Source organism: Rhamphochromis sp. 'chilingali' (genome assembly GCF_963969265.1).
Source record: "Rhamphochromis sp. 'chilingali' genome assembly, chromosome: 9".
Lineage (NCBI taxonomy): Eukaryota > Metazoa > Chordata > Actinopteri > Cichliformes > Cichlidae > Rhamphochromis > Rhamphochromis sp. 'chilingali'.
In genome coordinates this window covers 467,523-490,425 of record NC_137936.1, presented here as the reverse complement: position 1 = coordinate 490,425, position 22,903 = coordinate 467,523, and the positions used below count along the sequence as shown (strand labels likewise).

At 41.8% G+C, this 22,903-nt stretch overlaps 1 protein-coding gene across 1 annotated transcript; it reads left to right on the top strand.

Moving 5' to 3' along the window:
- Window positions 1-3,046: 3,046 nt before the first annotated feature.
- Window positions 3,047-11,061, top strand: LOC308401877 (acidic mammalian chitinase-like). The gene is made up of 11 exons (XM_080890331.1): window positions 3,047-6,328; window positions 6,677-6,706; window positions 6,796-7,000; window positions 7,290-7,346; window positions 7,445-7,610; window positions 8,391-8,515; window positions 8,756-8,879; window positions 9,006-9,188; window positions 9,571-9,687; window positions 9,794-9,920; window positions 10,783-11,061. The coding sequence occupies exons 1-11, from the start codon at window positions 6,226-6,228 to the stop codon at window positions 10,989-10,991; spliced, it is 1,446 nt and encodes a 481-aa protein (XP_080746457.1). The 5' UTR covers window positions 3,047-6,225; the 3' UTR covers window positions 10,992-11,061.
- The last annotated feature ends 11,842 nt before the right edge of the window (window positions 11,062-22,903 follow it).

The following is a 22,903-nucleotide window of genomic DNA, read 5'->3' as shown; positions in this document are numbered from 1 at the left end:
ATGACCTGTATAGTGCACTCTATGTAGTATTTTGTATTGAATTAACTGAAGACTGGGATTTCTAATCAATTTAAAGGTTTTTAAGCAAATCTGAGACCAGAAGTTTAGGTCTAAGTTAACTGATAAATCCGCTTCCCATTTTGCAATAGGAAGTGATATTGATTCATCTGTTTTAGAAAGCATTCTGTATGTTTTGGATAGTAATTTGGGGGTTTTAAGAGTAAGAAATTGAACCACACTTGGTGGTGTTTGTTGTTCAACTTGACCCGGTTTAAATTTCTTTTTTACTATGGATTTAATTTGTTGATATTCTAAAAATCTTTTCTTGTTGATCCCATAAAAAAAAACAAAAACAAAAAAAAAACAAGATGGCGGCGCGCACGGGTGCAGCGGCTCTTAGCTCTCCAGTTTGGTGCTCGTTTTTACTTTTAATGTGGATATTTTTGAATGTTTGCAACGCCGCCATCTCTTACAGTCGCCAGAACCTAATTGATCTAGGTTTTAAATATAGTTTGTCTGTTTCTGGCGACTATCAGCGAACACACAACATCCTGGTGGAGATAGCGAGACCGCCAGGGTCACCGTGGATGGTCTGCCCGCCCAGCAAGCGTAGAAGGCGACGGAGGGAAAGAAAGCAGAAGAGGGGATGCCGGTCGGGCTCAGACGCTAGGCTACGCAAACATCCACACCGGCCAGCACTTCCGAGCCTTTTCCTATCGAACGCCAGATCCATCACCCACAAACTTGACGAATTGGAGCTACAGATAGCCAACACAAGCTTTGCACGTAACTGCAGCATTATTCTTATTACGGAGACGTGGCTCCACCCGCTGATTCCCGACACTGCAGTCGAATTAGCAGGCCGCACGCTACACCGGCATGACAGAAACAGCAACTCAGGTAAAAGCAGAGGAGGGGGGCTATGTGTTTACGTGCATAACGAGTGGTGTTGTAACAGCAGGATCATTCACACACACTGTTCTCCTGATTTGGAGGTTCTGGCAGTCTCGTGCAGACCTTTTTACATCCCGAGGGAGTTTACAGTAGTTATTGTGATAGCTGTTTATATACCGCCGGATGCTAACGTTAGCACGGCTCTCAGCCTCTTGCTCAACACCATAAACAAACAACAGCTTGCCCACCCCGATGGGGTTTTTATTGTCGCCGGCGACTTTAACAAAGCGTGCCTAAAGACTGTGCTTCCTAAATTTGTCCAGTTCGTGGACTTTGCTACGAGAGGAGAACACACTTTGGACCACGTCTATTCAAACATCAGGCATGCTTTCAGAGCGACACCCCTCCCCCACCTGGCTGGATCTGACCACCTCTGCATGTCCCTCACCCCCACCTACACCCCCCTGCTGAGAAAAACAAAGCCCCAGACAAAGACAATAAAAACCTGGCCTGAAGGAGCCCTTTCTCAACTGCAGGACTGCTTCTCAACAACTGTATGGGATTTATTCTCCAGCCACAACCTCCAGGAGTACACGGACACTGTACTCTCGTACATCAGGAACTGTGTTGACAATGTCACCGTCAACAAAAGGGTCAGGGTGTTTCCAAATCAAAAACCCTGGATGAATAGCGAAGTGCAATCCCTCCTAAAAAGCCGCAACACTGCCTTCAAGTCAGGGGACAGGGCTGCGTATAGGGCGGCCAGGGCAGACCTGAGTAGAGGCATCAGGAAAGCTAAGGCTGCCTATAGGAGGAGGATTGAAGATCACTTTGCTGACAACGACCCCAGAAAAATGTGGCAGGGGATCAATCACATTACCAACTACAGAAGCAATAACCAGGCAACATCTAGGACTGATGCCTCACTGGCTGAGGATCTAAACCGTTTCTTCGCCCGCTTTGAGACGACCAAGCCCTCAGCTGCCACACCACTTCCACCCGCCCCCAGCACTGGCACACTAACACTAAGGGAGCACCAAGTGAGGTGTGTTCTAAGGTCAGTGAATCCCAGGAAGGCGGCAGGTCCTGATGGAATACATGGAAAGGTTCTCAGAGCATGTGCTGACGAACTGACCGGAGTCTTCACTAAAATCTTCAACCTTTCCTTGTCATCAAACACCGTCCCGCCCTGCCTCAAAACCTCCACCATCATCCCCATCGCCAAGAAGACAGCTGTGGCCAGCCCAAATGACTACAGGCCTGTTGCACTTACGCCTGTAGTGATGAAGTGCTTTGAGAGACTGGTCTGTCAGCACATCAGGGCCGGTCTGCCTCCCACTCTGGACCCCCACCAATTTGCCTACAGGACAAATCGTTCCACCGAGGACGCTATCACCATAGCGCTCCACACTGCGCTGAGTCACCTGGAGCACCGAGGAAGCTATGTGAGAATGCTCTTTCTGGACTTCAGCTCAGCATTCAATCATATCACCCGGAGATCCTGGTCCAGAAACTGTCTCACCTGGGACTCTCCACCCCCATCTGCCTCTGGATCAAGGACTTCCTGACAAATAGACCACAGTCTGTCAGACTCGGCCCCCACCGGTCCAGCACCATCACACTCAGCACCGGGTCTCCACAAGGATGTGTTTTGAGTCCCCTCCTGTTTACGCTCTACACATCCGACTGCTCCCCTACCCATCTCTCAAACACCATCATAAAGTTCGCGGATGACACCACAGTGGTTGGACTCATCTCAAGGGGGGATGAGTCGGACTACAGAGATGAGGTCAACAGACTGACTGAGTGGTGTTCAGTTAACAACCTCCAACTGAACACCACGAAAACTAAAGAACTTATCTTGGACTTCAGGAAGGGCAGAGCAGACCCGGCCCCACTTTACATTCACGGGAGCTGTGTGGAGAGGGTACACTCCATGAGGTTTCTGGGCGTGCAGATATCTGATGACCTCTCCTGGACTGCAAATACTACAGCGGTGGTTAAAAAGGCCCAGCAGCGTCTCCACTTTCTGAGAGTGCTCAGGAGGAACAACCTGGAGGAGAGGCTGCTGGTGACATTTTACAGAGCCACCATAGAGAGCATCCTAACGTACGGCATAACAACATGGTATGCAGGGTGCTCAGCTGCAGACAGGAAAGTACTGCAGAGGGTCATCAACACAGCCCAGAAGATCACTGGCTGCTCTCTGCCCAGCCTGGAGGTCACTGCAAACTCTCGGTACCTCAGCAGAGCTGGCAATATCATCAAGGACCACTCTCACCCCAGCAACCAACTGTTTGAACTATTACCGTCAGGCCGACGGTACAGGTCACATAAAACCAGGACAAACAGATTCAGGGATAGCTTCTTACCCAGAGCTATCACCGTAGTAAATAAGCACAAAAACAATTGAACCTATTCCATACCGTCACTGTCATTATATTATGCTGCTATTCATACTGTCATTATATTAATGCTGCTATCCTGTATATATTGTACATACTATTGTTTGAGTACTTACGATTGTTTTTTTTGTACTTTTTATATTTTACATTTATATTTATTATTGAAACTTGCACCAAGGGAGTGGCACTCCAATTTCGTTGTACTCTGTACAATGACAATAAAGGCTATTCTATTCTATTCTATTCTATATTGTGTAACTAGTCCGTCAAATGAGATAAATTCTGTTCCTTCTAATATATGTTCTAAGTATTTGATTCCTTTACCACTCCAATCTGGAAAATTAATCATATTAATGTTTTGTAATATGTCAGGGTTGTTCCAGATAGGTGTACGTTTGCATGGGATTAATGAAGACTCTGTCAACTTCAGAAACTCCCACCATGCTGTCTGAGAAGAGGTGATGCTGATGCTTTTAAAGCATTCATGTCGTTTGATGTTTGAGCTGATAAATTGTCTGAAATCTCTAGATTATTGCATAGTGCTTGTTCTACATCTAGCCAAGGTTCATCTAACAGAGTGTGTTTGAACCATCCTGAGATGAACTGAAGCCTGTTGGCTAAGAAGTAGTGCTGAAAGTTAGGTAGATCTAATCCTCCTTTATCCTTGGTCCTCTGATACACTGAGTTTATGTTTCCAAAGGAATTTAGAAATATGAGAATCCAAAGATCTGAACCAGTCTGGTGACGGTTTGTTCGGGATCATTGACAATAAATAATTGATTTTTGGCAAGACCATCATTTTTACTGCAGCGACCCTTCCCATGAGTGATATGGGTAAAGATTTCCATCTAGCCAGATCACCTTCTTCTTTCTTTATTAGTGGGATGTGGTTTAATTTAGTTAAATCTGCAAGCTTAGGACAGAAATTAATACCTAAATATTGAGTATTCCCAGGTTACAGTGGGGTAGAAGAAGAATTATGGAAGGAGTAATTAATCGGAAGAACTGTAGATTTTGACCAGTTAATCGAATAATCTGAAAACTCTTGAAAAATAGTTTATTAATGTAATTACCTCAGAGAGATTGGTTTGTGAGTTCTGGAGGAAAAGCAACATCTCAGAGCCTCCAAAAAGAAAGAAGCGGAAAGATATTAATACCTTAGAAGATGTAGTCAGGCTACTACATGAAAGTAAAAGGTTCTACATCCTTGCATATTATGCCCTTAATCACTGTATTCTGTCTAATTGCTGCTGCTACTGTTTCAAAAACACTGCAAACAGTGAAGGGGAGAGTGGGCATCCCTGCCTGGTGCCCTCAGGAGACAGAAGCTGGAGGATGTCTGGTCATTTGTTCTGACACAAGCTGTTGGAAAATTGTATAATACTTTTTAACCAGTTTATGAGTTTCCAAACCAAATTTGTGTCAAGTTGCAAATAAAAATTTCCAGTTAACGCTCTCAAACGCTTTTTCTGCATTTAGAGAAAATTTTTTGGTTTCAGTGTTTTTTCTGCATGAACAGTCTATCAAATTAAGTAATCTACGTGTGTTTGTTGATGAGTGCCTACCTTTTATGAAACCAGTTTGGTCAGGATGAATTAAGAGGGGGGTTATCTCCTCTAGTCTCTTTGAGAGGGCTTTGCAGATTATTTTGAGGTCTGCATTAATAAGGGATATTGGACGATAGCTTGAGGGATACAGGGTCTTTCCCTGGTTTTAGCAAGAGACTAATATTTGCAGAGTTCATATTTGTTGGTAGTCTGCCATTTTCCATGAATTCCTGCTACATCATGTGGGATACTGGTGGCAGAATTGTCCAGAGTTATTTGTAGAATTCTGCTGGAAAGCCGTCTGGACCTGGAGCCTTATTACTGGGCATACTTATCAGGGCTTCCTGGAGTTCACCTGGCGTCAGTGGTGACTCCAGTGCCATTACTTGACTGTCTAGTCATTTTGGAAGAGTTACGTTTTTCAAGAAAATGATTAATTTCATTTTTAGATGGATTTATTTGTGGTGAATATAAAGTTTCATAGAAATCCCTGAAAATGTTCATTCTTCCAGGGTCGTATATTGTGTCACTGTTGGTCTCTGTTTTAAATTAAATCAGCTTTCAGCTGTAATTCAAAGGATTTAAAATGGTGCTGCATTAACTTACAGCCATTTTATACACAGTCCCACATTTTTAGAAATGTGCCCAGTACTAAATTAATATAATTATATAAGGATATAAGAGTTTTTAAATACTTGGCTTTGCATTCTGACTTTAATCTACAGCCAATGAACATTCTGCACACACTGCATCATTACAGTTGATCTCAACCTAACAGCTGGGAAAGGTTTCAGCACCCAGACAAACCTGAAGTGGTTAACCAGAAGAAAATGTATGGCTGGATAATTTGCTGTTATTAATTAATAGATACAGTACTGATTATGCTTATCATTGCAATGTCAGCTATTGATCTGATAGCTCATTTCCAAGTCAAATTATTGATTGGGTTTACCATGTCTTACCTGGAAGGGGGGTTATTAGGCACGTCACCTAGACTCCCACCATCCTGAATCTTTATCACTTGCACTTTGATACTTTCTATTAGTCATGAATGAGTAAGATATAAATCTGTCCAACTCCATCAAGCTCTGAAGTCTGCTCCAGTGTGCCTTGCTGGAAGGTAATGAGATCGATGAGTTCAGTCGGGTTCTGATTTGTGTTGTACACAGCTAGTATTTTGCTGCAACTGGGAATATTGTTTGTACATTGTAGTGCACATACTAGCAACTACACATAAGCCTCAAATTAAGGATTCAGTTAGTTTTTTAGATTTTTTGTTGTGTTGTTTTAACAATCTGTAAAATTTCACTCAGGTAATGTTCATCTGACTAATTAAGGAGCAATTGTAGTTGAAGCTCTGATTTTGTGACTCGTGTAGGATGAACTATCTAATGACACTGATTTATAATTACTCAGAAGCTCAGTTCTACAGAAGGACACCAGGGGAGTCTCCAGACCACAACATGGCAAAACTCCTTATAGGTAAATAACGTTCATTCATTCTTCCATTAATTTTTCCTTGTTAATTTATTGAGCGGTAGAGCATCGTCATTATAATACTGAGTTCATCATTATTGTTATTTTAATTACTCTGTATTTTTTTCTATCCTTCTATCTTGGATAAAGATTACGTGTATTTACTAGAGATCACGGCTCAGGCGATGATTTAAGGATTTATGGTGTTTCTCAACAACAAGGCAGATGGCTGCATGGCATTTAAAACACATCAATTTACCAGCACCGGGCATCAGCTAAAATGTTAACAATCATATCTAACAACAGTAATAACAAAAGCGACGATTTTCACGTTTTCTTGTTTCCTTTTTTCAGCTCTGGGCATTCTGTGTGTTATACACATTTGTAAGTACCTGTGTTCATTGACCGAGTCTTGCCACCATGATCAACGTTTCAGAATAAACCCAACGAGTCTTTGCTCTATCTGCCCTTAGGTTCAGCCAATAAGCTGGTGTGCCATATGACCAACTGGGCCCAGTACAGACCGAGTGCTGGCAAATTCACACCAGATAACATCGATCCCTTCCTGTGCACCCATGTCATCTATGCTCTGGCCACCATTAACAGCTTCAACCAGATCAGCCCCATTGAGCACAATGATGAGGAGCTGTACAGGAGCCTTAATAGCCTGAAGAATGTGTGAGTTCAGTCGTGCAATGCACCAGTATTAACCACAATTTAATATTAGCCTGCAACCACTTTTAAGCCAAAAGCCACGTTTCAGTGTTTCCATCGCAGCTTCTTTCAGCAGAGTAGCTTTTAGAAGAACATTTAAATAAGAAGGATGAGTAACCTTGAATTCTGTCACAATATTTGTAATTATTTAGAAATAATTGGGATCACAACGATGACAGCAATCTGACTGGAAGTCAGGTGTTCCTTAATTATTTAAGGTTATGTCTTTGTGTCTCCTGCTCTCTGCTAACAGCAACCCTGCACTGAAGACTCTGCTGACTGTTGGAGGAACTGTTAATGGAGTGAGCCCGTGAGTTTCACCGTCACCAGTTCTCAGATCTCATATCTACCTCTATTACTTTCATGTAGACGAGATGTCATGTTTTATATTTCCCTGCATCCCACCAGATTCATTGCTATGGTTTCCACTTCTGAGAATCGTGCACTCTTTATCAAGTCTGCCATCAGTTTCCTGCACGCCCATAACTTCGACGGGATAAACCTGGACTGGGAATATCCTGGACACAATGGTAGCCCAGAAGGTGACAAGGAGAAGTTCACTCTATTGGTCACGGTAAACACAGCTCACACTGGCCTCAAATTTTAAATGCAATGTTGAAGCTAGACTACATTGTGGCATGATGATTAGCGCTGTTAGCGGTGACAGTAGGTGTGAGTATGAGTGTGAATGGTGTCTCTGTGTTAGCCCTGTGAAAAACTGGTGACCTACGAAGAGTGTAACCTGCCTCTCACCCTGTAGCAGCAGGACCCTGAACTGAATAAGCAGGAAAAAATGAATGGATGCTGAATATCGAGTGTTTTCTCTACCACTGGATTCTTTTGGTTGGGTTAATTTCAAAAAGTTGCTTTTTGTTGAATTTTTGTTGATCACTGCATTGCAAAATTTTGTTGATGAAATGAAATAATTCTTGTAAAACAGAGCAGCCAATAATAATCAATCCATTCAGTGTCTCCATGGTCTCATATGTTAAACCTCACAAATATTAAATGAAAATAAGGTCCTGTGTGTCTTTGACCTTGAAATAACACTGCACTGGAAATCTTGTTTCTTGTGTTACATTCTGTACCCTGTGGTTGATGAAAGGATGAATGTACCCTACCGTGTTTTCTTTCATTTTGCCTCTGTCACCATTCTTTTTCCTAACAGTTTACAATATACATTACTTTACTTATACATTACTGTATTTATGTAACAACTGACACCTTTTCTTCACAAAACCCAAAAAACCCTTTATCATAACAGTGCATTGCTTTGAGAATAATCATTCTTCACTGTTGTAATCAGAATTTTCTCTGACTGGCTCTGCGTTGCTTTTGCCCTTTCCCCCTATAGGAGCTTGTAAAAGCATTCGAGGCTGATGCCATAGAAAACAAGAGAACTCAGCTGCTGCTATCGGCCAATGCTGCTGCAATTCCTCAGACTGTTGATAGAGCATATGAGGTCGCCAAGATTGCACCGTAAGCTTGATTTCAGCATTTGTACATATTTTCAGGAAAGTAAGGAATCCCCCAAAAAATTTTCACCATTACTGAACTTTAGCATTAGCAAATAACTCATTAGTATTAATTATTAGTGTTCCTTATTTCAAATGACACAGAGCCCAATTTTACATGTATTGTGTGACCACAAAGGTCCCATATGGTCTGTGTCTTTCACAAATGAACAAATGTATTGAACAAAAATTTCCAACCCAACAGACACTTTGACTTTATCAACATCATGACCTATGACTACCATGGTCACTGGGATCCAGTAACTGGACACAACAGCCCACTGTATGAGAGCGCTGTGGACTCTGGCATACAACTTCATTACAACATAGTAAGAACCACACTATCACATCTACATCTGTCCTCGCTTTCTTCTTCAGATAAAGGTTATCCAATCAAATGTAACATAACAAGTTTAACACAAGCTTTATGCAATGTTCGTCTCCCTGTTTTGTAGAACTCCTCTATAGCCCACTGGGTCTCTCTGGGAGCACCATCTGAAAAGCTGCTGCTAGGTTTCCCTACTTATGGAAGGACCTTCCGTCTTAGCGGTGGGGCAAATGGCCTGGGAGCACCAGCCAATGGGCCCGCAGGTGCTGGACCCTACACTCGCACTGAAGGTTTCTGGGCCTTCTATGAGGTACAATAACACATTCATAAAAAGCTCAAGTTTGTTTGTGCTGTAAGTCACCTATTACTCCATGATTGGTGGCTGTAGCTCAGGAAGTAGAGGAGGTCATCTATTAATTGGAAGCTCTGTGTTTTGATCCCTGGCTGGTCCAGTATCCTTAGGCAAGGTATTGAAGCCCATGTTGCTCTCCAATGTGTTCATCAAAGTGTGAATGTTAGATAGAAAGCATTTAGGTGTGGAAAAGGTGCTTGTATGAATGCATGTTTCATAAATCCCTGTGAGTGCTCAAGTAGAGTAGAAAAGCCCTATGCAAGAACCTCTTCACCTACCATTAATCCACTTAAGAAGGAAAATGTCAGTCCAAAAGCCTGTGTTGTTTCTGGGTTACCAGATCTGTGACTTCACTAATACTGCTACTCTTGGATGGATCTCTGAGCAAGAGGTTCCATATGCCACCTATGGGAGTTCCTGGTTGGGCTATGATGACCAGCGCAGCTATTCTTCCAAGGTAAACAGGTTTGATATGCCTCAAATAAGACAAGTTCTTGCATTTGTTCTGTTCTATTGAATTGTGCCCACTTTTATTATAATCAGGTTTGTTGGCTGTCCTGCAGGTCCAGTGGCTGACTGCCCACAATTTGGGAGGTGCTCATGTGTGGACTATGGATATGGATGACTTCAGTGGATCTTTCTGCTCAGCTGGAGATTATCCTCTCATCAACCACCTCAGGATTTCAATGGGTAAGTGGTGTAATTCAGCTAACTCAGCGTTTATAAAATACAATAGAATACAACACAACTTTATTTATATAGCAGATGTAAAACCAAAGGTACACCAAAGTGCTTCACAACAAGGTTAAAACATAACAGATAACAGGGTACAAATAAACTAACAAGTGAGAAATGCTAGTTAAACAATCAATACAGATAAAACAGGAAATAAAGCATCTCAGCGTAATCTAGTGGATAAAATCACTGAGAATTCGTAAATGTAAGGTGGGGGTTTTAGGGGGTCCAAGAGTATCAGCAAATTGGCCCCGGGGAATATGGTTATTAAACTACACTGTTTCTGTTTTCTTCTCATTTAATATAAGAGTTATCAGAGAGCCAGTCTTGGACCTCTCTCAAGCACTCTAGCAGACAGTGTACTGGCGACGAAATGTCATCAGACAGTCGAAAGTAAATTTGAATATGGTCAGCATAAAAGTGAAAGGAGATATTATACTTCTCGAAGATAGAGAAGATAGAGCACATACAATGAAAACAACATAGGGCCCAACACAGATCCCTGGGGCACACCACAGGGAAGCAACAGAGGAAAAGAAGCAGTGACGGAGTAGGACCTATCCGATAGATACGATCTAAACCAGTTAAAGGCACTACCCCTTATGCCTACTGTATGTTCAAGCCTCATTAGGAGGATATTATGGTCCAGCGTAACAAAGGCAGATGTCAAGTCCAATAAAACTAAGACCGTAGAGCACCCTGAGTCAGCAAATAAAAGAAGGTCATTAAGGACTCTCAGCAGAAAGAAACAAAAGAATAAAAACAAAAGTTTGGTCACTTTCTGCATATAACCTTTTTTCAATTTCCTGTGATACAGGCTTTGGTCCAAAACCTACCACTACACCACGCCCTACCACAACTAAGGATCCTGCTGCTGACTTCTGCCGTGGCCGTCCTGATGGGTTGTATGAAAACCCAGCTGACAAAACCACCTACTTCCAGTGCTTCCAAGGAAACACCTACCTGCACCATTGCCAGCCTGGTCTCATCTACTGGGACTCCTGCAAGTGCTGCAACTGGCCCTGAGCCACAGAAGCATGAATTAGAGAACAAAAGTTCAACAATACAAAACAGTCAATTATGGTTCAGTAAAATCTTGCCACAACTGAAACTGATAAACATCACTGTCCTGAGTGAGAGCAGAAACAGAAAGCATTGCATTTGACTCAATATTTTCTTGACAAAAATAAACTAAATCAATTCATAACGTGTTCCAGTGATTGGCTTGAATATTTGTCTTTGATGTGCTTCATAGAAAAAAAATAGACAAAAACAAAAGAAACTCATATACATGATTAAATATTTTTAAAACTGTGCCTTACTACATTATATGTAATTGAGCTGCTCTAATTTTAAGTGACAATTATTGCTATGTTTTCATTTTGTGAACTGATTAATAATAATAATAATAATAATAATAATAATAATAATAACTTTATTTATAAAGCACTTTCAAACAAAGTGCTGTACAACTGTTTAAAACTAAAGAGATAAAAAATAAATAAATAATAAAAAGCGATACATAGCAATACACGTAAAAGACACAACACAAGTTAAAAACAGTAAGAATTTAAAAACTAAAAGCCAGGAATTAAGACTTGTAAGATAAAGTGAACAAATGTGTCTTCAGCTTAGTTTTAAAAACCTCCACGGAGCATGCCTGCCTAACATCTTGAGGGAGGTTGTTCCACAGAAACGGGGCACGAAAAGAAAAAGCACGCTCTCCAATTGTCTTTTTTCTGGCTCTAGGAACCTTTAGAAGGCCAGAGTCCTGAGATCGGAGAGCACGGGATGGAACGTAAAGATGTAAAAGGTCGGAGAGGTATGAAGGTGCCAATCCGTTTAAAGCCTTGTAGGTGAGCAGCAGGACCTTAAAATCTGCTCGAACCTGACAAGGTAGCCAATGCAGAGATCTCAGAACAGGGCTAATGTGCTCAAATTTCCCAGTTCTTGTTAAAATGTGAGCAGCTGCATTTTGCACCATCTGTAGACCTCTAAAACTTTTCTTTGGTAGCCCAGAAAGAAGAGCATTGCAATAATCAATACGGGAAGACACAAATGCATGGACAAGAACCTCTGCAGTGTCGCTTGACAAAACTTGTCTGGCTATGTTCCTCAAATGATAAAAGGCGGTCTTTGTTATCTCTATTACATGAGATTTAAAACGAGAGCACCATGTCAAACCACACGCCCAAGGTTTTTACCTTGTCCCTACAATTTATGACACTGTCATCAATTCTCAAGATTAAATTTTGGGACAAGTGCTGAAATTTGTGTGGCCCAATGACCATCAACTCTGTCTTATCATTATTTAGGAGCAAGAAATTATCTGATAACCAGCCCTTAATTGCAGATAGACAAGATTCTAGTTTAGAGACTTCAGCACAATTTCCAATGGTTAAAGGAACATAAAGCTGCAGGTCATCAGCGTAACAATGAAAGGTTACATTAAAAGAACGTAATAGAACACCAAGAGGCAGCAGGTACATAGAAAACAGCAATGGTCCAAGTACAGAGCCCTGACGGACCCCATGCCTCACTGCACAGGTCTCAAAGAGATCATTTTTAAAACTAACAGTCTGAGACCTCCCAGACAGGTAAGATCTCAGCCATGATAAAACATTTCCTGTAATTCCAATAAAATGTTCAAGCCTATCTAATAAAATGCAGTGATCCACAGTGTCAAACGCAGCACTTAGATCCAGCAGTAATAAAACTGAAGTGCGATCATTGTCTGCATTAACCAGCAGATCATTTACCACTTTTACTAAAGCTGTTTCTGTGGAGTGATTTGGTCTAAAAGCAGACTGAAATGCTTCAAACAGATTGCTTGTTGACAAATGCTCAGTGAGCTGCTTAAAAACCACTTTTTCAAAGATTTTAGAAAAAAAAGACAGATGTGAGATGGGTCTATAGTTTGCAACCATATCAACATCCAGTCCAGGCTTTTTCAAGATCGGCACGACCACAGCTGATTTCAAACATTCAGGAAAGACTCCAGTCGTCACTGAAGTATTTAAAAGAAACAGACTGTAGGGTCCTAATGCTGACCACAGTTCCTTTGTAACCCAGGCTGGTAGAGGATCCAAAGAACAGGTTGTACATCGAGCTGCTTTTACAACCTTAGTTAATCCATACAGGGAAATGACCTCGAAGTCAGAAAATAGTTTATCAGCACCAACAGGCAAAGCAGCCGAGTAGTCTAATGAAAAGCTTTAGGAGGGAGTAATCTGATTCCTAAGTGTTTCAGCCCTGTCTCTGAAAAACATAAGAAAGTCATGAGCTGTCAAATTTGAACAGCAGAGAGTTGAGTTACTTTCTGTTGCGACACTGTGTTGAAAAGGAGTTTTGAGTTATGTTTATGACTCATGATAAGATTTGAGAAATAATTTGCTTTCGCTGCCGACATCGCTGATTGAAAAGAAGACAGTGAGTCCTTCCAAGCCTGGAGAAATACTTCTAGTCTGGAAGATCTCCAGTGACGCTCTGCTTTTCTACAATTTCTTCTCAAGTTCAGGAGCTCCTCATTTAGCCAAGGCATAGGGTTCCTTTGTTGACATTTCGACTTCTTTATGGGAGCAACAGAGTCCAGTAATTCAAGAAGTGTATTATTAAGGTTCACAGTCAAGGTGTCTACACATAACTCCTGGGTATAAATAGGGTCCAACACATCAGGTAGATGTAATTTAACTCCAAGCAATGCTTCGGGGCTAATATAACGAGATGATCTGAGGGGCAATCTTCCCCTCGCAGAAGCTGGAGATTTAGGGATTAAAATATCAAATAAAATTGCTGAGTGGTCTAAGATAGGTAAAACACAATTTTCAGTCATTGATACATTCAGTCCGTAACCCAAGACAAGGTCTAGGGTGTGGCCCTTACATGTTGGCCCAGACACAAATTGTGTGAAGTTTAAGGAATCAATTACATTTAAGAAATCTTTGACCAGGGGTTTATCCTCACAACATAGATGAATATTAAAGTCCCCCACTATAAGAATCCTTTCGTAGTGAGCGATAAAACATGTCAAGAAGTCTGAAAATTACGAAGTAAACAAGTCATTATATTTAGGTGGACGATAGATGACTATAATTAGAACCACAGGACAGCTTAAAGTCAGGAGTTGGGACTCAAATGAGGTAAAAACACCAGGACTTTGTATCTGTTTGCATTTAAAACAGTCTTTGATGATAGAGGCTACCTCCCAGACAACCTGGGGGAGCTGAAAAAGCTGCCATCGGAGGGGCAAAGTTCCAGCAAGGGTGCCACTTCACCAACACGCAGCCATGTCTCAGTTAGGAGCAAGATGTCCAGCTTATGAGTATCAAAAAAGTCCCGAAGAACATGAGTTTTATTTGATACAGATCTTGCATTTAAGAGAGCTAATTTAACTCTCTGTCCATCCGTGTTAGCAGGCAGTAATTGTAGGTTGTTTATATTTGCTCCACCTCCCCTCGTATCCCGTCGGCATGGCGACCAATAAAGCAGCCTCGGGTGAGTGTGCTCCGATGATGTAGGGTAAACAGGAAGAAGGCAGCGCTGTTTCAGGCCAAAATAAAGTCCTAAACAGCCAGGGTCACCGATGGTAAGAACCTGCCGCATCCGAGTTCTAACCCGAACACGCTTCCCAGAGCGTGTTCCGCGCATTCGTCCACTTCTCCAGCGCTTCCGTTTCGAAGGATTCCAGGGGGGATCACGGCGATGCAGTTCCCCCGGTACCGACGCCAGAGGCGGCGGGAGTCTTCCACATCGCTCGTTAACGCTGGGAAACTTCAGCAGTGAGTCACGGATATTAAGCAGCGTCTGTCGCTCATACACCAACAAAGAGTGGGTTTTTAAAACTAGCAGAGACACCACTAAGAACACAAAACATAAATATTGCAGAACCGAGAGACAGCATGCCATGACACCCGGCGCCATCTTCTCCTCTTTACACTTTAATTGAATGAAATGGGGCAGCCCGCTTGTGTGGTTGTGTGGTAGTGAGCACCAATGCCTCACAGCAAGTAGCTCTTTGATTTACATACAGGCTGGGGTTACATATAGTGGTTAAAATAAGTATTGAAGATGTCACCAATTTTCTAAGTAGATATATTTCTAAAGGTGTTACTGACATGACATTCTCATCAGATGTTGCTACAACCCATCAAATCCACACATGCAAAGGAATCAAACCACAGATATATAAATGTATGTGTAATAACAACAAATGACACAGGGAAAAAGTGTTGAAAACATGAACAAAAGGGAGGTGCAAAAAGACCTGGAAAGACATTACCACAGCTGAAATCTATCAATATTTAGAAAGCAATCCTGACACTTAGTCCAGATTAATATTAGCTGGTTTAGTTTCAAATGATGGCCTATCAAAATGTGTCTTATTATGGTGTCACACAAAAAACCCCGCACATAATGGGTAAACCCCATGAACTCATGCAAGACCTCCACAACATACTGATGGCATTGGTTACAGAAGAATTTAGGATATGTCTGTGAAATACTGGGATAATAATCTGGACATATGCCATAACACCCACCATGTCTGGAGGTCAAAAGGCAATGCCATATCACCGCAAAAATACCATACCAATAGTGACGTTTGGAGGTGGGAACATCATGGTTTGGGGCTGTATTCCAGCATATGGCACTGGCACACTTCAATTAACTGAAAGAAAGATCAATGAAAAAATGTAGAGACATTCTTGATAAAAATCCACTGTCATCCATCAGGATGATGAAGATGAAATGAGAGTTAGCATTTCAGAAAAACCCATGATCGCAAACACACAGCTAAGGAAACTCAACTGATTTCAGAGAAAGAAAACAGAGCTGCCCATATGACCAGCCAATCACCTGATCTTAATCAATCTGAAAATTGGATGGGTTGTTATCGACATCTGATGAGGATTTCATGTGCCTAGCACCTCTAGAAATATATTTACTTCAAGGGCGTAGATTTGGCATGGACGGAGGGGACGTGACGAGTTGTGTTTTATTTGTTGGTGAGTAAATCGTTTTGGCTGAGATTGAAGTTATTAGATTAAATTAGGTTAAATTAAACTTTATTAATCTCTTGGGAGGATTCCTCCGGGTCTCCCTAATTCTGAGGTCTCAAGGTTGGCAAGTAGGCGCTAGACTTGGTCCACATCAGTCTAAAATTGTATGTAACCATGAATAATGTGATGCCATGGCCACCAGGAGAGGTTGGACATTATAGATGTAAAACAAATATGCCAGCAGTTCATTTCAGCTAACGAGAGGAGCAGGCCTGTGTTTGTTGTGTGAGGCATGTCCATGTCTGTTGCTGTAACAGTAGTTCATGTTTAGAATAAAACATCCCAGCTCACTGATCTGATCGGGGCAACAGTGCCTAAAATGTTGCATAATTTTGCTGAGAGATCTTTTACTTTGTGTTAATCTTAGATGAGTAGTTTTATGGACAAAACCACCAGGTCATTCAGTGTTCCCTTAGTGCTAATGTGTCAGAGATGTTGGTGTAACTGAAGTAATGTTGTTAAGTCCTTAAAGTCATATTCTTTTATTGTCACGACTGTATTTGAAGCTATTTTTATTTTTGTATGATACCTGATTTATATGAAATATGGCTGAAGTAAACTAAAGCCTAAAATACTTAGTCAGTCATTTGTTTAATAGTAATTTAACATTATATAATTCACATATTAAACTATGAATTGTAATTTTAAATGGTTTAAAAGCACGTAGAATAGCATATGTAGGCAAGTATATTTCTCCTTTTATCAAGAAGCAAAGACAAAAAGGAAAAATAAGAAACGGGGCAGGGTTCAGTGGTTGAATCATCCGTCCCCACCAATGCCAAAACCAAATCTACGCCCTTGATTTACTTAGTAAATTGATGAGGTGTTTAATGCTTTTTTTAACCTGCTGAGACTCAATCAGGAATAATCTACAGCACCTGACTTTGCATGCATTGTTGGGCCAAACACGAACGCACTACTTCCAAAGGTTGCACATGTGCCTTCACACGCACATGAACTTGAGTGACATCTCATTCTTAATCCATCAGGATTAATTTGATGTTGGCCCCTGTTGTGGAAGTTTTCCATTCAAATAAAGCCTGCAGACGAGCGGTGAGCGGTAGCTAACGTTCTTTAATCAAACACACAAAGAACAGACAACCAAGCTTGATGAAGTCCCTGCATGACCGCGGGACAGACGGTCAGCAGAGTCTGAGCCCAGCATGGCTCTCAGTGAAATACCTTCTCCAGGAACAAAAGGCAGTACACAGCTGTTTCACACCTTAAGGTTCACACTCCCTTGTTACCTCCCAGAGTCCTCGAAGACACAAAAGACTCTTCCTGTGGAGCTGTCTGCTTCCCCCAACTTCCTTACTACACCACCGCCATTTGTCTTACTGTATGAGTGTGAGACATGTTAAAATCCAGTGGCACCAAGGTATCATACAATAAAATAATGTGATTAATACATAAGTAAAAGAAATTCCTGTACATGTCCCTTCCTGATTTCTTATGTTTTAACATGTTTGTTACACTTACATGTTTCCAAATGTTAACACAGATGTTCAGAGTAAATACAGATTGTAGTTTTTTAAATGATGATTTCATTGAGTTTGGGGAAACAGCTCCAACTTTACCTCATGTAGAAAAAGTCATTTCCTTCTAAACCTAATAAGTGGTTTTGTCATCTAGCAAGAACTGCAATCAAGCATTTGCAATAACTGGTGATGAGTGTGTTACAGCGCTATGGAGGAAATTTGGTCCTCTCTTCTTTGCAGAATTGTTTTCATTCGGCCACTTTGGAGGGTTTTCCAGCATAGGCTGAGTTTTTAAGGTCATGCTAAACCATCTCAATCTGATTGCAGTCTGCACTTTGACAACCTCCATGTTGTTTTTTGAGCCATTCAGAGATGATCTTGCTGCTGTGTTTTGCATTATTGTCCTGCTGCACTTGAGCTTCAGGGCACATTAAATGAGACAAGTGGGGCCTTCAGGTTTTCCACATTTTCTGGATTAAGGCCCTCATCGTGGTTCGATTCCCAAAGCGCTTGAAATGCCTTTGTAACCCTTTCCAGACTGATAGAGTTCAGTGTTTCTTAGCTGTTTCTTTAGCTGTCCACGATGTTGCTTTCTGAGATCTTTTAGTCAACTTCACTTTTTTTTTGCCTGTCCCATTTGGTCCTTTAGCCGTCAGAATTGTTGTCTGAAGACCAACAAGGAGACCCAATGGATTTACTTTGCCAAATGGATCATCACGGCCTTGCCGTATTGGTCCATTTGATCGACCTTTGTTGTTATTATTTATTTTATTTTATTTTCAGTTGTTACAGACGGGACAGACATGACTGAGGGATAGGAAAGGGAGAAAGAAAGAGGAAGGAAAAGAAAAACAGAAGGGAAGAGGGACAGTGAGAAAGGGCACTTAAAAAGAGAAAGAAGAGAAAAAAAATCTCCTGGATCACCTGTTTAGAGAAAAAGAAGAGAGCAACATACTAAACACAACACCATCACCAGTAGCGGTTTTTGATACGGGCGACACGGGCGGTTGCCCGCGGTGGCATCATGGGCATCGGCAAAAATAAATAAATAAATTGCTTGTACTCATGCTGCCCCGACGTCAGCCAGCTCATATTGGGAATGGTACAGGCACCGATCGGTTTTCTATAAAATAAAATAAAAAATAAAACAAACCAACAAACACGAAAACACCAGACATTATAATAAGACTTATAATTTGCACTGATGTTTTTTCGAAATTCTATACGCGAAAAGCGAGAGCGCGAGAGCGCGAGAGCCCTCGGTGCGCCTGCTCGCTGCTGAAGTCAAAGTAAACTTTATTGTCATCTCCGCTACAGACAGTCCAGCATATAGAGAGACGAGACGACGAGGCTGCAGCTACAGCAGTGCAAGTAAACAAACAATAAATATAAGAAGAGTAAGAAAATAAATATACACTTTAGGACTCGGGGTAAAGGATCAATAACAATTTAAAATGTATAATTTACAGTTTGATGATTTAAAGTCTCACACACAACCCGTCGAAAGGGGAGGGGCCGGCTGCTTCCAAGTAGAGCACATTTCACTCATAATGTTGTAAATTATGTATTCATGATTTGAATCCTGGGTTGTGTGAAATCCCAGAAATAAACCTTAGACAAAGTGAATCTGTGAACCAAGGTGTAGGTCTATTAGGTTATGTTGTGGTGATCCTCGGTTTGGGGAATGGGTGCTCATACTGGAGTGCAAAATTAAAACCAGTGGAAGATGGACAGGAAAAGTTCAAAGCCATCTGGTGCTCAGTTTAGAAAAAATAGAAAAGAAGAGAAACGAGCAAAAGATACAGGTAAGCAGATGTGTGATTGGATAATGGCAGGTCATCCTGAAACAATCAGAATCAGAATATTTTATTAATCCCTAAGGAAATTATGTGGGTTACAGTTGCTCCAAGAAGAAATGGTAAAAATAGCAACAGTAACAGACTAAACTCCAAACAATACATTATGTTACAGATTTTAATATTAATTAGTCAGTGTCAAATGTTGATTTGTTCTCATTGTGTGACGAATTATGATGGCTGTTTGGTAGCCTACAGCCATCATAATTCACACAATGCATACTCTCTCTCTCTTCATGTGTGTGTGTGTGTGTGTGTTTCTCTGGTGAATTTCGACAACAGTATTATGTTAACGTACAATCCTTAATATGTTTTATGTGTGTGTGTGTGTGTGTGTGGGGGGGGGGGGGGGGGGGGGCAGAGAGAGTGTTCGCCCGGGGCACCAAACAGGCAAGGACTGCCACTGACCATCTCGTTAATCTAGCTAAGTGTAAACAGCAGTAAATACTAAATGTTGAATGTTGTTGTGTAGCAAGGAGGACAGACAGCGCACAATGTGCTTGGAAATAGCACCAATAAAGGTGTAGTTTATGTCTATGAACAGTGAACACCTGTGTGCACACCTGCGTGGATCAGCACGCTTGTATTCAAAAGGTTTCCCCATGTAATGATCTGCTAGAGGATGTAGAGAGCCATAGCCCCGTCTCCCAGGGCATGAAGCAGGCATGGAGGAGATCCATCCTGCTACACATGAAACACATCAGAGTCATAATTGTTATTTTAGTCACGTGTTTGTTTATTATCCTTATTGTTTTATCTGGGACTGTTTGCAGACATCTCAGAGAGAGGAGACACCAGCATCTGAACAGAGACTCAAACCAGCAACCTGCAGCTCCCTGCTTGGCTGCTCCAGTTTTCTCCTCACTCATGTTGCCCACCAGTGATTTCTAGCTGCCCACCCACACAGCAGGCTAGAATATGCGCTGAGCCTCAGCACCCAATACTTGGACATGTTTTCTTTATTAAACAATGAACCAGACCCCAAAAAGTAAACAGCTGTTATTGCTAGGCAACGGGAGCAACATTTGGCGATGCAGCACCTGACATTCCTGACCATGTGGGCGGAGCATGCATGGAATGGAATGTTTAGTAGAACTGTGCAACACAAGCACTTAGTTCCAGCATGTTTCATTGTATCCAGACACAGCTAGAGACACATCTACAGCAGCATCTCTGTGCAGGACAAACGACAGTTGACGAAGAAACATCGAAAACTTCACTTCACTCCTCTACAAAACGTTGGCTCCTTTGTTTAAAAGGCAAAAATGAATCAGGGGAGAACGAGAAGAGGATCGGCGAGTGCTTCACCTCACAATACAGTACAGCTGATTAACCTGCAAGAAGAACTTCAAATGATACAGGCTGAAAATGTCAAATTAAAAGAAGAGGCAGAAAAATCAAGAGGAGAAGCTAAAAATTCACAGTTTGAAACTGAAGTAGTATTGCAGGAATTACTGCATGTGGGTCTCAGACTTAAAGGAGAGAAGATGGGAAAACAACAGGCAGAAAACCAGAATGAAAACATGAAGAAAGAACTGTTGGAAGCTCAAAAAGCATTGGAGGAAGAGAAAAGCACAGCACAAGAAGCCAAAAAGAAATATCAAACTGCAAAGAAGGAGGCAGGAAATGTGATGCAGGAATTACAGGAGGTGCAGGAAGCTTTTGAAGAGGAAAAAAGGAAAATGCAGTTGGCAACACAAGAAGCTGCAAATGTAACGGCTGAAGCTGAAACACTAAGGAAGGAATTACTGCATGTGAAGCAACAACTTGAAGAGGAGAAAAGACATAACCACGAGGCAGAAAATGAGATTGAAAATATGAAGAAAGAATTGTTGGAAGCTCAAAAAGCATTGGAGGAAGAGAAAATTAAAACACAGGAAGCAAAGAAAGAAATGGAAGATACAAAGAGTCACAATGAAAACATGAAGAAGGAACTGATGAAAGTGCAAGAAGAACTTGCAGAAGAGAAAATTGAGGTGAAGGCATTCAAGAAAGAAATGAGCGGCTCTGCGGTGACCAAGAAAGACTGCAAAGACGCACTTAAAGAAATACGAAAGCACAAAAAGGAAGCTAAAGAGCTCCTCAAACACAAAGGGAAACTGGCCGAACAGCAGCTGAAAGAAACATTTAAAGATGCCGAGGAGCAGCTCAACAAAACCTTAAAAGAGCTGAAGGCAAAAGCAAAGCAAGCCGAGGACAGGAGGGGATTCTGGAGCAGACTGCTGAGGAAGAACTGACCCAGCAGCATCGAGTTTGAGGACATCAATAGTTTCTTCCTCCTCTCTCCACCTTTCTTTCTCCCCATCCTTCTTCTTGGGACGTTTGTTTGTTTTTTAAAACTCTAATCTAAATACATGCACTGAAATACACAAATAAAATTGCCATAACTTGACCTCATGTTGCCTGCTTCTTTTCTTGTGTGTCTGTGTGTCATGGGTAATGGGAAAGTACGGACTCAGTCGCGGAGCTCAGGATGCAAAGTACACAGTGCGTTTATTTACAGTGCCCAAAAACAGTTTCAAAACATAAAGTGAAGTGCAAAGTCCAACAGTGATCTTCTCCAAACTCCCAGTGGTGCGCAGGTGAGTTTCCAAAGCGATTCTCCGAGTGTGTGTTCTCCTCCAATAGCTTAATCCACGGGCTCCTTATCTCCAACCTCCAGCTCTGTATCTCTTCCTCCTATAAACGAGCAAAAACAACAGGTGAGGAAGTGTAGAATGTTTAGCTGATTTAGAGTTTAGAAATGTGTTAAAATATAATGTAGAACTGTTGTAGAGACACTGACACTGCCCTCACTATAATAAAGGTTGATTATAGGAGTAGATTGTAGACCTCCCCCACTGAGTGGAAATTCCCCAGAGGATGTTTGGGTGGGGGTCTCAACATTTGTAACTGTGCTCTGGAAGGGAGATGGGTTTTATGACCTCTAGGGAGTCAACTACACCCACAGTGTTTTAACTGTCACGCACACACATCCACACGCACACTCGCTCATGTGCACACACATACACACAGGTATGCGCACACACTCACTCACGAGCACTCACATAGACACAGACACAGAGTTTGCAGCACACCGTAGGGGGTTTTTTATGATGGGGTCACCTCTATAAAGCTGGCTGTAACTAACAAAGGGGTGAAGATTTTTGCAGAGGGACACCGGCCTCGTCTTCCCTTCTAGAAGTGCATGCTTAAATGAAGATGAGTAAATGAAGATGGGTAAAGATGAATAAAGATTTTGTGAAAATGACTACTGAGTCCGGTGCCATCTCTGGATGCTCGAGGAATAAAAGAACCGGGGTAAAACTGATTTCGCAACAGAAGCTAGCCGGCTAAAGCTAAGCTGCAAGTCACAAAACACTCTTTACTACCGAGCTTCAAGTACAATCCAGCGTCGACTGCCATCTGGACACACAGTTAAATACCTCAGCCCACAACGAAGGATGATCAGTGACAGCTGGATGGCAAATTAGGTGCAGGTGTGTCAGCCACTGGGTGGAGGAGGAGAGAGAAGCACACACATACACACACAGGCAGGTCGTCCCGGG